Source organism: Globicephala melas, chromosome 5 (genome assembly GCF_963455315.2).
Source record: "Globicephala melas chromosome 5, mGloMel1.2, whole genome shotgun sequence".
Lineage (NCBI taxonomy): Eukaryota > Metazoa > Chordata > Mammalia > Artiodactyla > Delphinidae > Globicephala > Globicephala melas.
Genome location: NC_083318.1, coordinates 65,478,986 through 65,495,623, shown reverse-complemented (window position 1 = coordinate 65,495,623; position 16,638 = coordinate 65,478,986). Strand labels below are relative to the sequence as shown.

The 16,638-nt window shown below is 41.2% G+C and overlaps 1 protein-coding gene across 4 annotated transcripts in view; it reads right to left on the bottom strand.

Annotated features, from left to right (window-relative positions):
• Positions 1-16,638, bottom strand: part of LIMCH1 (LIM and calponin homology domains 1) — a 342,005-nt gene that overhangs the window by 189,782 nt on the left and 135,585 nt on the right. For all 4 annotated transcript variants that reach the window (XM_030881135.2, XM_030881128.3, XM_060299272.2 and 1 more), the window contains exon 2: positions 8,179-8,249. In XM_030881135.2, coding sequence (XP_030736995.1) covers positions 8,179-8,249 — 71 coding nt within the window. The remainder of the gene's footprint in view (positions 1-8,178; positions 8,250-16,638) is intronic.

Sequence of the window (16,638 nt, the reverse complement as noted above, 5' to 3'; positions counted from 1 at the left end):
GCTCTGGAGATCACACCCAAAACTCCTTTTGTGGTTTCAAGGCCCTGTGCAATCTTTTTTTTTTTTTTGCAGTATGCGGGCCTCTCACTGTTGTGGCCTCTCCCATTGCGGAGCACAGGCCCCGGACGCACAGGCTCAGTGGCCATGGCTCACGGGCCCAGCCGCTCCGCGGCATGTGGGATCTTCCCGGACCGGGGCACGAACCCGTGTCCCCTGCATCGGCAGGTGGACTCTCAACCACTGCGCCACCAGGGAAGCCCGCCCTGTGCAATCTTGATCCTGCCTACTTCTCTTCTTCATCCATCCTCAACTCATATCATTGTCCTCCCTGTTTTCTACAGTTTCGCCAAGTAAGTCTCCTTGCAACTCCTCTAGTACGTGGAGCTTCTATCTTAAGAATCTCAAACATGTTATTCTCTCAGCTAGAACATGTTTCCTCCCTCCTTTCACCTCTCTTCCCTCTTTCTGGGCCAATTTCTGCTCTTCATTCAGGTCTCTACCTACATGTCACTTCCTCAAGGAACTCTGAGGTTAACATACCACATGGGGTCAGGATTTAGATTCCAGATCTGATCAGGATGCCCCGGTTACACGATGTTATGGCATAGTTTACTAGTGTCTATAGTAACTTGCCACACCTGTAAGCAGGTTCTTAAAAAGGTGAATTGGATGAAGAAAGAGACACCTCCTGCCCCGACCCCCTGCCAGGCAGATCTCCCCTATGTTTGCCAAACACATCCTCATTCCTGTCCCCAAACCTTTCCCCCACTCTTGTTCCTGTGTAGTCTGCCCTCTCTTTCCCTCAGCCTATTCTCACCTTAAGTAAAGATGTAACATCTCTCTAATAACTGTCTCCCAAACGACAACAATCTCCCCTTGTTTAACTTCTATTAAATTTGGGGATTAAATCTTAGTCACTTTTGCATTTACTCATACACTGGTTTACACAGTGACCACTGCTTTGTGTGTGCGTCAACGCCCAAGCCCATTATAAAACTCTTGAAGATCAAGGATCAAGCCTTACACGCCCTTTTTATGCCCCTCGGTGCCTAGTGTGGGGCTGTGCAGAACAGAGTCAGTATCCAGTACATCCTCCGTGTGACAAAATGTCTCCACGGGAAGCTACGCCATCACCTTCCAACCTGTCCTAGAAGATGAGTGCGTATCCACGGCACACCACGTCTTATGTTGAAATCAGGACAAGAATCTAAGACAAGCCCTCCTTCTTAGAATAAGCAGCTCATTCATCGGCAATGATACAGACAAGTATTTGCCAACAGGTTTCTTATCTTCAGAAAATTATTTCAGCAACATAAGAACTGAGACAAAAATCCACTGAGACATTCTTTATTGGTCACTTATTGGCAGACCAACATACTCGGACTTTGCATTCCATCAAAACGTGTCTGCAGGACAAACCCCAGAAGCTCACTTCTATGACTCCTAAGAAGATAGAGCTATCATGGAGAATCTTATAGGTAAAGAAAGCAGAAACTTCCATCTGTTGAACTCCCAGTCTTCAGGGATGGGTCCATTCTTTATGTAAAATTGTGTGTGTGTGTGTGTGTGTGTCTGTGTGTGTCTGTGTGTGTGTGAAGGAGAGGGAGGGGTAGAGTGTGGAGGGAAGGAGAGAAGAGGAGAAGGGAGAGAAACAGGATAATACTGATGATGACAGCAAAAAAGTTGGGAGAAAGTTAATGATCTAATGAGGATTAAATTGCCTAGGTAGAACTCTTACTACTGGACTCAATTTATCCAACAGCTGTTTGTAACAGATGTATTGTGTGCCAGACCAGTGTCCAAGGGGGGAAATCCGAAGATAAATAGAAGAGGTCTTCAGGAAGCTTTCAATCTGGTACAGGAAGGAGACGTGGGATAAAGAGGTCGAGCGCTGTGACAACAGCTAGTGCGGAGGCTGTACAGGTATTTAGACGCCAGGGAGGAACCCACTAACTCTGCCCAGAGTGTTCTGGAACAACTTCCCAGAGAAAGAAACCACAACATACTGGAGGAAGCAGGAGGAAATGACGTCACCACAGAGGTCCAGGCCACTGTTTTCAAAACAATCGCTCTCAGCCTTGAGCTCTGACAGCCAAAGTTCATTATTCACAGATGATCAAGTCTGTAAGGGACCCAAATGTTCTTGCCCAGTTTTTGATCACAGGCTGGGCAAAAGGAGCTAGGAAGTAAGCCTCCAGTTGGTTCATCCTGTGGCTTGCTGGCAGCCCAGTGAGAGAGCTGACGGGTGCACAGTGACACAGAGTTGCACTGACTGTGTCATATTTATAATTGACTTTAGGCCTATCTCCAACAATAATAATGAAAATGGCGAGCGATCCGGGGTGCCAGCCCAGCGCCAGACACCGCTGAGCGGTTCACATATTCTCTCACTGGAATCTCTCAAGTATCTTGTGAGGTAGGAATTTCCCCCATTTCGTGGACAAAAGGAGAAAAGCTAACATTAAAGTGCCTGCTATGTTACAAGCACTAAAGAGTTTATACACATTATCAATTCATTTACTCCTCTGAACAGCCCAATGAATTAGGTATAATTATATCTGGTTTTATAGATGAGGAAACTGGGGTTCAGGGAGGTGAGGTAACTTGCCTAAGGACACACAGGAGGCAAATCTAGGATCTGGACTGGCCACTAGGTTGAAGCATATGAAATCACATTATCTGACTGGTTTTGTTCTACTAATACAACAATTGCATTGGATTCAACCTAGGAGTTCCCAAATCCATTCACTTTCCACTATGCTCTCCATAAACAGATTTGAACTGGCTTTTGTTAAATATATATTCTTGGATAGTAACCAAAAAGAATGAAAAGGGTGAGGCAAGGATGTGAAACCAAACCACAGAGAACAAAGGAGAGCGTATACACTGCAACTAGATGCAATTATTATTATTATCATTTTACTGTACTAACTTTATCTCTTTCTGTCTATGCCTCTTTTGTCCTGAAGCATTTGCGTATAGTTGTAGGGTATATGGAGTATCATTACATTATTCTTGTCACTTCTCCGTAAGTTTAAAATTTTTCAAACTAAAAAGTTGGCGGGGTGGGGTGGACTTGTAAAGAGACTCATGAGAAAACCTTTCTTGAAAAGGTATTTGATTTCCCCAAATAGCGCTTTGCACGGCCTGAACTACTTAACTTTATGAGGGTAAGCAATTCACATCCAAAATTAAGTCCATAGTCCTCATGGGCTGGCAAATTCTTTCTGTAAAGGACCAACAGGTAGTAAACATTTTTAGGCTCTGTGAGCCCCATACAAACTCTTGCTTTGTTTCGATTTGTTTTGTTTTTTTGTTTACAACTCTTTTAGAATGTAAAAACCGTTCTTAGCAAGAAGGAAGGCCTGCACAAAAACAGGACATGGGCCAGAATTTGCCAACTCCTGATACAGATGGAATTCCATAGCGTTCTATCTATATAATAAAGTCTTAGGAAAACAAGTCAGAAACTTTCCTTTCTGGAATATTTCACAACAGTCTCTCTGATCTGGGTTCAGGGAACTAGATGACAGTCATTACTGGCTCCATACTGGGAGTGGCTTCCTTAGGGAATAGTCTTTGCAGCCTTTCTTTTAAATTCTTAAGTCCCCAAGTACACAATGCGGTATTCATTTAACATTTCTAAAAGCATGACACTTGTCACACATTTGCAGCTTTGTCAAACTTTGACCCTAGGCCATTTAGTTAATGCTCAGCGGAGAGCTCACATCGTTTGAGCATTTAACCTCCAAACTTCAACGACACACACTTGGCAAAAACAACAGAGGAAAAGAGAGACAGAGCAAAAATACATCTACTATAATTCTATCTGGCACAGGCACTCTATTTTATTCTTGCCATTAGTTATACATTTATGCATAAGTATTACTGTTTTCGGGAGTATATGTGCGAGGGCAAGTGTACTGCATTTCACAGGCGAAGTAAAAGAGCTCCCAGGGCGATTCTGAGGCTACTCAATTTCCATCCTATGTGCTGCCTGGAGGTGCCAGTCTTTTCTCTCTCCTATCTCTGTAGTCTTTAGTACAGGTCCACCAACCTCATTTGTCGCCATCAAGTTTGGACAGGTCTTACCTAAGAATACTGAAACCCCTACACTGTCCGCCGACCATAGCCTCCTACCCCCTCAGCTCTCTCACGCCCTCCCTCTCACTGGACTGCCTTCTTGTCTTAAGAGGGTCCTCCAGACCCTTGATGCTTATATTTTTCCAAGACCACCAACCCCACACAGTCCTCCTTCTTCCTCTGTCCAGCTGAGACGCCGTGGTTACCCTCTGTACTGCATTTCTCCCCAAACTCCAGGTTTTCCGGCACCAACTCCACCCCATCGCCACCACCCAACCTCTTGCTTTTCTCTCCCATTAAAATCCCAACTCTGGACACAGGACAATGATTAAGAGCAAAAGCAAAGGAATCAGACTTCTGAATTTAAATCTTTCTCATCTGGTACAACCTTAGCCTAGTTATTTAATCTCTGTACCTCAGTTACTTGCTCTGAAAAATGGGTATCATAATAGTCCTTGTAGGCCACAGGTAAGTTTAGAATCAGGCTGGCAAGAGGAAAACCAGACCCCAGGCCCAGAATATGCCCTTCTGTTTGAGAAGAACTGTGAGGTTTTTTTCAGACTCATAAACAACCACGATATTTTTTTTTAACATCTTTATTGGAGTATAATTGCTTTACATGTATCCCCATATCTCCTCCCTCTTGCGTCTCCCTCCCACCCTCCCTATCCCACCCCTCTAGGTGGTCACAAAGCACCTAGCTGATCTCCCTGTGCTATGCGGCTGCTTCCCACTAGCTATCTATTTTACGTTTGGTAGTATATATAAGTCCATGCCACTCTCTCACTTCGTCCCAGCTTACTTTCCCCCTCCCCGTGTTCTCAAGTCCATTCTCTACGAACCAGGACATTTTCAGTGAACAAACAGCGTGTTGTTTCTCCACGATTGCAACCAACATTTAGAGCCAATCCAACTCAGAAGAGGTGAACTGCCAGTTTTCAAAATTTGAAAATATAGAGAGTTCTTATGTTTTTAAGTATTGCGACATGGGTGGTGGTTGAGAGTTAGAACTTCTTAATCACCAGCATCCACAAAACTCTCTCTGGTTCTAGAGCGTGGCGCAGCCTTAGGTGTTCTCATCTACTCTCCAAAGAGAACCCTCACTTTCCTGAGACTCTCCAAACTGGGTTTCCTGCCTTTCAGGCCCTACCATCAGCCCACCCCATGCCTGGAACAGTGCAAGTCCCCCTCCTTGTCAGAGTAGTCTCTGGATATGAGTCCTGGCAAAATACACTTGCTAATCTCAGTCTGCAGCAGCCCAATACGCTCCGGTTCAGATCACACTTAGCCACGCCCCCATCCCTGACAAAAAGGAGAGGGAGATCTTCTCCTTCCACTGTCACGACCTTCAGCGCATTCAGCTCCTGAGTCTTACTTCTGTCTCTCATTGTGCTGTGGGCCCTGCACTTAGAACTCTGTCTGCGTCTTGTTGGTCTGGCTGCTGTCCCAGCCTTCTCTCCAAGGCTCGGCTGGGACCCATGCTGCTGGCTTTCAGGACACCAGTGCAGTTCATTCCACCTTCACAAACTCTGCACCAGGACTGCCAGATGGAGTCCCACGGGGAAGCCAGGACTTGACCCTGGTCCTCAGACTCCTTCAAATACGCCAGGGGGTCTAATCCTCTGCGGTTAGAGGAGTTAAACAATAACTCACTTGTCCTGGGTTTTATCCTACCTACCCAGACAGTAACATTTGTCCACATCCTCTGTGTTGGCCATTTCCCTCAGCTCACCCGCAGGCTGTCAGCAGTCAAAACCCTTTATTTATTTAAAGAGGCTCCTGGCTATAATCTGTGCCTCCATGCTGTCTAACCATACTATTTCCTAACCATGGTCTGGACCTAAACCCCACCTCTCCACCTCTCAACAACCCATTCATTAATGTGTTTGTAAAAGGCCAACAGTTCGTGCCACTCCACACGAGAGACTCCATCCTCCAACTCAGCATCAACTGGGTAAGAAACAAAGTCCAGGTGGGCAGATGTCTCTGGATCCAAAGCCTTGTCTTCAGACAAGCCTACCTAATGCAAAGGGAGTCAAGCGATATTATTCTATAACAGATTTACTCATATGATGGAGAGGTGGACGCCTATAAGAATCTTTGGAGCTAATGTTAGGAAAACAAAAGTTGGTACCAAAGACCCACTTCAACAGACTTAAGAGAGCATGATGCACATAAATTACATCAGATTCTGGCTCATCTGTTAACATCAGGAGAGGGCTAAGCCCAGAATCATTGGAGGAGCAGATGCTAGAACACAAGAGAAGTATTTAGAGCCTGTCTGAGTTTGTCTCCGTGAGATGCTGAACTAATTATGGTTTACCTAAGAGATGAGCTCTGATTTAGATTTAATAAAGGGAGAAGAGGTGGTGAGGAAAGTAAAGTATGAGAAGAGGGGAGAGACTCCACAGGAAAGAAGGTATGGAAACAGAAATCAGGGGGTGTACAGGCTTCCCTGGTGGCATAGTGGTTAAGAATCCACCTGCCAATGCAGGGGGATCTTCTGGGAAGATCCCACATGCCGCAAAGCAACTAAGCCTGTGCGCCACAACTACTGAGCCTGCTCTCTAGAACCTGTGAGCCACGACTACTGAGCCCGCGTACCACGACTACTGAAGCCCGCGCACCTAGAGCCCGTGCTCCGCAACAAGAGAAGCCACCGCAGTGAGAAACCCGTGCACCACAACGAAGAGTAGCCTCCGCTCGCTGCAACTAGAGAAAGCCTGCGTGCAGCAACAAAGACCTAACGCAGCCAAAAATAAATAAATTTATTTAAAAAAACAAAAGGAAGAAATCAGGGGACGTAAATTTCTCTTTGAAGAAAGAAAGGCAGTGGAGAGCAGAAAAAATAAACACTGACATGAACTATGTTGAAAATCGCTGCATAATAATCAACATTTGTACAGCAAATGTAATTTTTTAAAGCACCTTATCCACATTATCCTCTTGAAATTCACGAAAAACTTATGAAATAGGCAGGAGTTGTAAACTTTTTACTACCCCTTTAAAGAGAAACAAATGAGACTCAAGGAGGTTATATGATTTAAGGGGTGAAGAAAGGATTTGAGCCTCTATAGCTCAGGCTCCAAAACCCCTGCTCTTTCAACTACTTCGGTGGATCTCAAACAATATTCTGCAAGTCCCAAGGTAAGAGTGCATTCTATGTGATTCCATTTACATAAAGTTCAGGATAAGGCAAAATAGATGCTATGGTGATAGAAATCAAAACAGTGCTTTTCTATAGGTGGTTGACATTGACCGGGAAGGGACATGAGAGCGCTTTGTGCTCTACGTTTTGCTCAGGGTGTAGGTTACATGAATGTACACAGTTTACAAAATCCACTGGGTTGTATATCTAGGAGCTGTGCATTTCATGCATGTACATTTCAACTCAATAAAACAAAAATCAGTTATCCAAACGACAGAACCTATCAAATGAATTCAAAATACAAAATCTTGATTTGAAGTTTATGTCCATCCCTCTATAAGTATTAAGGCTCTAGCTTATTTTGTGTCTGGAAGCACTTCACAGAAAGCCCTTGAATCCATCATCACAGGAGCACTCTATGACAAAGCCCAGGTTCAAAACACAAAAATTGAACACTGCAGTTATTTTGTCAACAGCACAAATTAAATATATTCAAAATACCTCAGGGAAGTAGGCCTAGTGAGGAAGATGGCCTGGCATGTTTCAAGATGTTGTCAGTAAATAGAAAGCCCTGCTTTTACTTGGCACAAGCTGTTTTTGTTTGGAGGGAATAAGGGGAGAAAAGCTGCTTTTTTTTACCAAAACTTGGTCCACAACCTTCCAATTACTTGGGCCTGAATTCCTACATTGTAAAAGTTGGCTGGAACTGAGTAGCAGCTACCAGATATTCCTTCTTTAACTAATTTGAAATTGCCAAGGTCCCCACCACTCCCTACTGCCCCAAGGCTACTTATCTTTACTGCCTAACCCACCTAAGTGATTTGTTTTTGAATTTCAGATTCAAACTGTGAATAAATTCAAAACAAACACTAGAAGTTTTTCAGACAAACTGAATAGCATTAATGATTTTTCTTGAATAAAACCAACTGAATATAGGCTATACTTACTCGCAGAGAAGGATTCCATTTTCTAACCCTGTCCGAAAATCTTTATCACCAAAACTTCTGCCAGTTACTTGCTGGAAAAGAAAAAAAGAAAAACAGAGCATAAATTTTTCTTTTTTAATCAGGAAGCTCAGTGATTTTTTTCCAAGATATTTCAAGAGACTTGAAATAACTGGTGGCACTCCAAGAATGGGAAAAATCTGTTAGGTCTGAATTTCCTTTCCATGTGTAGCTTTGCTTAGATCAGCTAATCTTAAACTTAGACCATTTCTTTGAAGTTTTTTTTTTTCCTATCCAATACCTTAAAAAATATCTGTTCTTCCTGATAAGGATATTACTTTTGGGGTTTGGCCATGATAAGTCAAGGCCACAGCCTCTTTCATCCTGAGGGTCCAACCCACACTTTCAAAAAAGCCTGCAGAAAGCACCACCTAAGGGTAAAGTATCTATTTGTTAAAACATTAAGGGGGCAGAGGAGAGGAGGACACAGACCCCCTAACCTTGAGAGACTAACATCAAGACTGGAGGGAGAAAAGCCAATATCCATACTAACACGGTGTGAAAAAGGAAAATAAAAGCTGGCAAAGAATGAACTGTGCTGTGTCTGATAAAAACACAGTACTGATGGCCTTTCTTGATGCCTCTGGCTCTCAGCAGCCCTTTGGTCTGGGCACCAGGGCATTCATTTTTTCATTCAGTAGATATTTATTGAGCATCTACAATATGCCAGGAAAATATGCATGCTATAAATCCTAAAGCAACCTCTAAAATAGCAAAATTTTAAAATATAGCTAATAAGCCAAGAAAGGAGATTAAATGGAATTATAAAAAAGATACTCTAACCATAAAACAGAAAAAAGTAAAAGGGAATACAGAATAGATGGAATAAACAGAAAGCAAATAGCAATATTATAGACTTAAACCTAACCATGTCCATCAGAGCATTAAACATAAATGGTGTAAACATCTCCAATTAAACTAAAGAGATCATCAGATTGGATTAAAAAACAAGACCCAACTATGTGATGCCTACAAGCAATGCACTTTAAATACAAAGATACGAATAGGTAAAAATAGAATAGAATAAGATATACCGTGCTAACACTAATCAAAAGAAAGCTAAAGTGGTTGTATTAACTTCTACAATAAAGAATAATACCAGGGACAGAGAAAGTCATCTTAAAACAAAGGGTTTAGGCCATCAGGTAAATAATTCTAACACTTTTACACCTAATTTGTTTTTTTAAAAAAAGCTTCAAGATACGTAAGCCAAATCAGATAGATCTGCAAGAAGAAATAGACAAATTCACAACTAGAGTCAGAGATTTAATATCTCTCTTTGATAACTGATAGAATAAGCAGATAGAAAATCAATAAGGATAAAGAAGGCTTGAATAACACTATCAACCAAATTGACTTAATTGACATTTCTAGAATATTCCACCCTACAAGAGCAGAATGAACATAATTCTTAAGTTCACAATGAACATCTATTGAAATAGACCAGTTTCTGGGTCAGAAAACTAGTCCCCAAAAGCTTAAAAGAATTTAGTACATAAAAAGAAAGTTATCTAACCACAATGGAATTAAATTAGAGATTAACAACAGAAATGTCTGAAAAAAATCCCTAACCCCAAGTAATACAATTCTAAACAACCCATTGATCAAAGAAGAAATCAAAAGAAATTAGAATGTATTTCGTAGAGAAAGAATATGACAATATAAAAATGTATGGAAAGATGCTAAAACAGTATATGGGGGAAATATATGGCACAAAACACCTATGTATCAGAAAAAAGATCTCATATCAATGATTTCTGCTCCCACCTTAAGAACATTAAGCCCAAATTAATCAGAAAAAAGGAGAATTTATAGGAGTTGAAATCAATCAAGTAGAAAACCAAAGACTGACAGAGAAAAAAAATCAACAAAATCAAAAGCTATTTAGGACCAGAAACTGCTGCAGTTCTCAGCCATGGTTAATAGTTGTTGTCAAGAGGATCCCAGGGCTCCTTGCTGGAGGGATGAGGAGCTGATGGGGACCCGGGGAGGGTTTCTTGGAGTCTCTGTGGAGCCCCTGGGACAGATCTCATAGTGAAGGCTGTAGGATCTTCCTTCCAGCCCCAGAAGCTCTGCTTGAGTCCACAGGCGCCCACCTGACCTCTGGTTCCTGGGAAGAGTGGAGTTGTCAGCAAGAGACCCCGGACGCTGAGGCCCAGGGGGAAGATGCCAGCCAACTGGAATGCTCCTGGCTCTGACTACAGGGGGATGTGAAAACTCCTGTAAGCCGTGTGCCTGACAGGGTCTTGGTGCTCCAGCCTGGTGTCAGGCCTGAGCCTGTGAGATGAGAGAGCTGAGTTCAGGACATTGCACCACCAGAGACCTCATGGTCCCAAGTAATATCAATCAGTGAGAGCTCTCCCAGAAATCTCCATCTCAATGCTAAGACCCAGCTCCACCCAACAGCCAGGAAGCTCCAGTGCTGAACACCCTATGCCAAAAAACTAGCAAGAACACAACCCTACCCATTAGCAGAGAGGCTGCCTAAAATCATACTAAGTTCACAGACACCCCCAAACACACCACTAGACACATCCCACCTACCAGAACACAGGCACCAGTCCCCTCTACCAGGAAGCCCTCACAAGCCACTGAACTAACCTCACCCACTGGGGGTAGACATCAAAAACAATGGGAACCACAAACCTGCAGCCTGCAAAAAAGGAGACGTCAAACACGGTAAGTTAAACAAAATGAGAAGACAGAGAAATGCAGCAGATGAAGGAGCAAGGTAAAAACCCCCCAGACCAAACAAATGAAAAGGAAATACTCAGTCTACCTGAAAAAGAATTCAGAGTAATTATATAAATACGATCCAAGTCTTGGAAATAGAATGGAGAAAATACAAGAAATGTTTAACAAGGACCTAGAAGAACTAAACAGCAAATAAACAATGATGAACAACACAATAAATGAAATTTAAAATTCTGTAGAAGGAATCAATAGCAGAATAACTGAGGCAGAAGAACGGATAAGTGACCTGGAAGATAAAATAGTGGAAATAACTACTGCAGAGGAGAATAAAGAAAAAAGAATGAAAAGAGTCGAGGACATTCTCAGAGAACTCTGGGACAACATTAAACGCACCAACATTCGAATTATAGGGGTCCCAGAAGAAGAAGAGAAAAAGAAAGGGTCTGAGAAAATATTTGAAGATATTATAGTTGAAAACTTCCCTAACATGGGAAAGGAAATAGTCAATCAAGTCCAGGAAGCACAGAGTCCCATACAGGATAAATCCAAGGACAAACATGCCAAGACACATATTAATCAAACTATCAAAAATTAAATACAAAGAAAAAACATTAAAAGCAGCAAGGGAAAAGCAACAAATAACATATAAGGGAATCCCCATAAGGTTAACAGCTGATCTTTCAGCAGAAACTCTGCAAACCAGAAGCAGGACATATTAAAAGTGACAAAAGGGAAAAACCTACAACCAAGACTACTCTACCCAGCAAGTATCTCATTCAGATTCAACAGAGAAATTAAAACCTTTACAGACAAGCAAAAGCTAAGAGAATTCAGCACCACCAAACCAGCTTTACAACAAATGCTAAAGGAACTTCTCTAGGCAGGAAACACAAGAGAAGGAAAAGACCTACAATAACAAACCCAAAACAATTAAGAAAATGGTAATAGGAACATACATATCCATAACTACCTTAAATGTAAATGGATTAAATGCTCCAATCAAAAGACACAGACTGGCTGAATGGATACAAAAACAAGACCCATATATATGCTATCTACAAGAGACCCACTTAAGACCTAGGGACACATACAGACTGAAAGTGAGGGGATGGAAAAAGATAATCCATGCAAATGGAAATCAAAAGAAAGCTGGAGTAGCAATTCTCATATCAGATAAAATAGACTTTAAAATAAAGAATGTTACAAGAGACAAAGAAGGACACTACATAATGATCAAGGGATCAAACCAAGAAGAAGATATAGCAATTGTGAATATTTATGCACCCAAAAGAGGAGCACCTCAACACATAAGGCAAATGCTAACAGCCATAAAAGGGGAAATCAACAGTAACACAGTCATAGTAGGGGACTTTAACACCCCACTTTCACCAATGGACATATCATCCAAAATGGAAATAAATAAGGAAACATAAGCTTTAAATGACACATTAGACAGGATGGACTTAATTGATATTTATAGGACATTCCATCCAAAAACAACAGAATACACTTTCTTCTGAAGTGCTCATGGAACATTCTCCAGGATAGATCGTATCTCGGGTCACAAATCAAGCCTTGGTAAATTTAAGAAAATTGAAATCTTATCAAGTATCTTTTCCTACCACAACACTATGAGACTAAATCTCAATTACAGGAAAAAAATACTGTATAAAATACAAACACATGGAGGCTAAACAATACGTTACTGAATAACCGAGAGATCACTGAAGAAACAAAGAGGAAATAAAAAAATACCTAGAGACAAATGACAATGAAAACACGATGAACCAAAACCTATGGGATGCAGCAAAAGCAGTTCTAAAAGGGAAGTTTACAGCAATACAATCCTACCTCAAGAAACAAGAAAAATCTAGGGCTTCCCTGGTGGCGCAGTGGTTGAGAGTCCGCCTTCCGATGCAGGGGATGCGGGTTCATGCCCCGGTCCGGGAAGATCCCGCACGCCGCGGAGCAGCTAGGCCCGTGAGCCATGGCCGCTGAGCCTGTGCGTCAGGAGCCTGTGCTCCGCAATGGGAGAGGCCACAACAGTGAGAGGCCCGCGTACCGCAAAAAAAAAAAAAGAAACAAGAAAAATCTCAAATAAACAACCGAAACATACACTTAAAGCAATTAGAGAAAGAAGAACAAAAAAACCCCAAAGTCAGCAGAAGAAAAGAAATCATAAAGATCAGATCAGAAATAAATGAAAAATAAATGAAGGAAACAATAGCAAAGATCAAGAAAACTAAAAGCTGGTTCTTTGAGAAGATAAACAATATTGATAAACCATTAGCGAGACTCCTCAAGAAAAAAAGGGAGAAGACACAAATCAACAGAATTAGAAATGAAAAAGAAGTAAAAACTGACAGTGAATAAATACAAAGGATCATGAGAGATTACTATGAGCAACTATATGCCAATAAAATGGACAACCTGGAAGAAATGGACAAATTCTTAGAAAAGCACAACCTTCCAAGACAGAACCATGAAGAAATAGAAAATATAAGCAGACCAATCACAAGCACTGAAATTGAAACTGTGATTAAAAATCTTCCAACAAACAAAAGCCCAGGAGTAGATGGCTTCACAGGTGAATTCTATCAAATATGTAGAGAAGAGCTAACGCCAACCTTCTCAAACTCTTCCAAAGTATAGCAGAGGGAGGAACACTCCTAAACTCATTCTATGAGGCCACCATATACCAAAAGCAGACAAAGATGTCACCAAAAAAGAAAACTACAGGCCAATATCACTGATGAACAGAGATGCAAAAATCCTCAACAAAATACTAGCAAACAGGGCTTCCCTGGTGGCGCAGTGGTTGAAAATCTGCCTGCCAATGCAGGGGACACGGGTTCGAGTCCTGGTCTGGAAAGATCCCATATGCCATGGAGCAACTAGGTCCGTGAGCCACAACTACTGAGTCTGCATGTCTGGAGCTTGTGCTCCACAACAAGAGAGGCTGCGACAGTGAGAGGCCCGCGAACCGCGATGAAGAGTGGCCCCCGATCGCCGCAACTAGAGAAATCCCTCGCACAGAAACGAAGACCCAACACAGCCAAAAATAAATATACAAATAAATAAATAAATAAAATACTAGCAAACAGAATCCAACAGCACATGAAAAGGATCATACACCATGATCAACTGGGGTTTATCCAGGCATGCAAGGATTCTTCAATATATGCAAATCAATCAATGTGATAAGCCATATTAACAAATTGAAGGAGAAAAATCATATGATCATCTCAATAGATGCAGAAAAAGCTTTTGACAAAATTCAACACCCATTTATGATAAAAACCCTCCAGAAAGTAGGCATAGAAGGAACTTACCTCAACATAATAAAGGCCATATATGACAAACCCACAGCCAACATCATTCTCAGTGGTGAAAAACTGAAACTATTTCCACTAAGATCAGGAACAACACAAGGTTGTCCACTGTCACCGCTATTTTTCAACATAGTTTTGGAAGTTTTAGCCACGGCAATCAGAGAAGAAAAAAAAATAAAAGGAATACAAACCGGGAAAGAAGAAGTAAAACTGTCACTGTTTGCAGATGACATGATACTATACATAGAGAATCCTAAAGATGCTACCAGAAAACTACTACAGCTAAGCAATGAATTTGGTAAAGTAGCAGGATACAAAATTAATGCACAGAAATCTCTTACATTCCTATACACTAACGATAAAAAATCTGAAAGAGAAATTAAGGAAACACTCCCATTTACCACTGCAACAAAAAGAGTAAAATACCTAGGAATAAGCCTACCTAAGGAGACAAAAGACCTGTATGCAGAAAACTATAAGACACTGATGAAATAGAAATTAAAGATGATACAAACAGATGGAGAGGTATACCATGTTCTTGGATTGGAAGAATCAACATTGTGAAAATAACTATACTACCCAAAGCAATCTACAGATTCAATGTAATCCTTATCAAACTACCAGTGGCATTTTTCATAGAACTAGAACAAAAAATTTCACAATTTGTATGGAAACACAAAAGACCCCAAATAGCCAAAGCAATGTTGAGAAAGAAAAACGGAGCTGGAGGAATCAGGCTCCCTGACTTCAGACTATACTACAAAGCTACAGTAATCAAGACAGTATGGTAGTGGCACAAAAACAGAAATATAGATCAATGGAACAGGATAGAAAGCCCAGAGATAACCCATGCACATATGGTCACCTTATCTTTCATAAAGGAGGCAGTAATATACATTGGAGAAAAGACAGTCTCTTCAATAAGTGGTGCTGGGAAAACTGGACAGCTACATGTGAAAGTATAAAATTAGAACACTTCCTAACACCATACACAAAAATAAACTCCAAATGGACAAAAGACCTAAATGTAAGGCCAGACACTATAAAACTCTTGGAGGAAAACATAGGCAGAACACTCTATGACATAAATCACAGCAAGATCCTTTTTGACCAACCTCCTTGAGAAGTGGAAATAAAAACAAAAATTAACAAATGGGACATAATGAAACTTCAAAGCTTTTGCACAGCAAAGGAAAACATAAACAAGATGAAAAGACAACCCTCAGAAAGGAGAAAATATTTGCAAACAAAGCAATTGACAAAGGATTAATCTCCAAGATATATAAGCAGCTCATGCAGCTCAATATCACAAAAACAAACAACCCAATCCAAAAATGGGCAGGAGATCTAAACAGACATTTCTCCAGAGAAGATACACAGATTGCTGGCAAATACATGAAAGGATGCTCAACATCACTAATCAGTAGGGAAATGCAAATCAAAAGTACAATGAGGTATCACCTCACACCAGTCAGAATGGCCATCATCAAAATATCTACCAACAATAAATGTTGGAGAGGGTGTGGAGAAAAGGGAACCCTCTTGCACTGTTGGTGGGAATGTGAATTGATACAGCCACTATGGAGAACAGTATGGAGGTTCCTTAAAAAACTAGAAATAGAAATACCATATGACCCAGCAATCCCACTCCTGGGCATATACCCTGAGAAAACCATAATTCAAAAACGTCATGTACCACAATGTTCACTGCAGCACTATTTACAATAGCCAGGACATGGAAGCAACCTAAGTGTCAATCTACTGATAAACGGATAAAGAAGATGTGGCACATATATACATGGTATATTACTCAGCCATAAAAAGAAGCGAAATTGAGTTATTTGTAGTGAGGTGGATGGACCTAGAGTCTGTCAGACAGAGTGAAGTAAGTCAGAAAGAGAAAGACAAATACCATATGCTAACACGTATATATGGATCTAAAAAAAAAATTGTTCTGAAGAACCTAGGGGCAGGACAGGAATAAAGATGCAGATGTAGAGAATGGACTTGAGGACACGGGGAGGTAGAAGGGTAAACTGAGACAAAATGAGAGAGTAGCATTGACATATATACACTACCAAATGTAAAATAGATAGCTAGTGGGAAGCAGCCACATAGCACAGGGAGATCAGCTCGGTGCTTTGTGACCACCTAGAGGGGTGGGATAGGGAGGGTGGGAGGGAGACACAAGAGGGAGGGGATATGGGGATATATATATATACATATAGCTGTTTCACTTTGTTATACAGCAGAAAGTAATACAACATTGTAAAGCATTTATACTCTAATAACGATGTTAAAAAACTCTTTATTTGAGATCAACAAAATTGATAAACCTTTAGCTAATAAATTTGATAACCTTTGGTTTTTAGCCAAA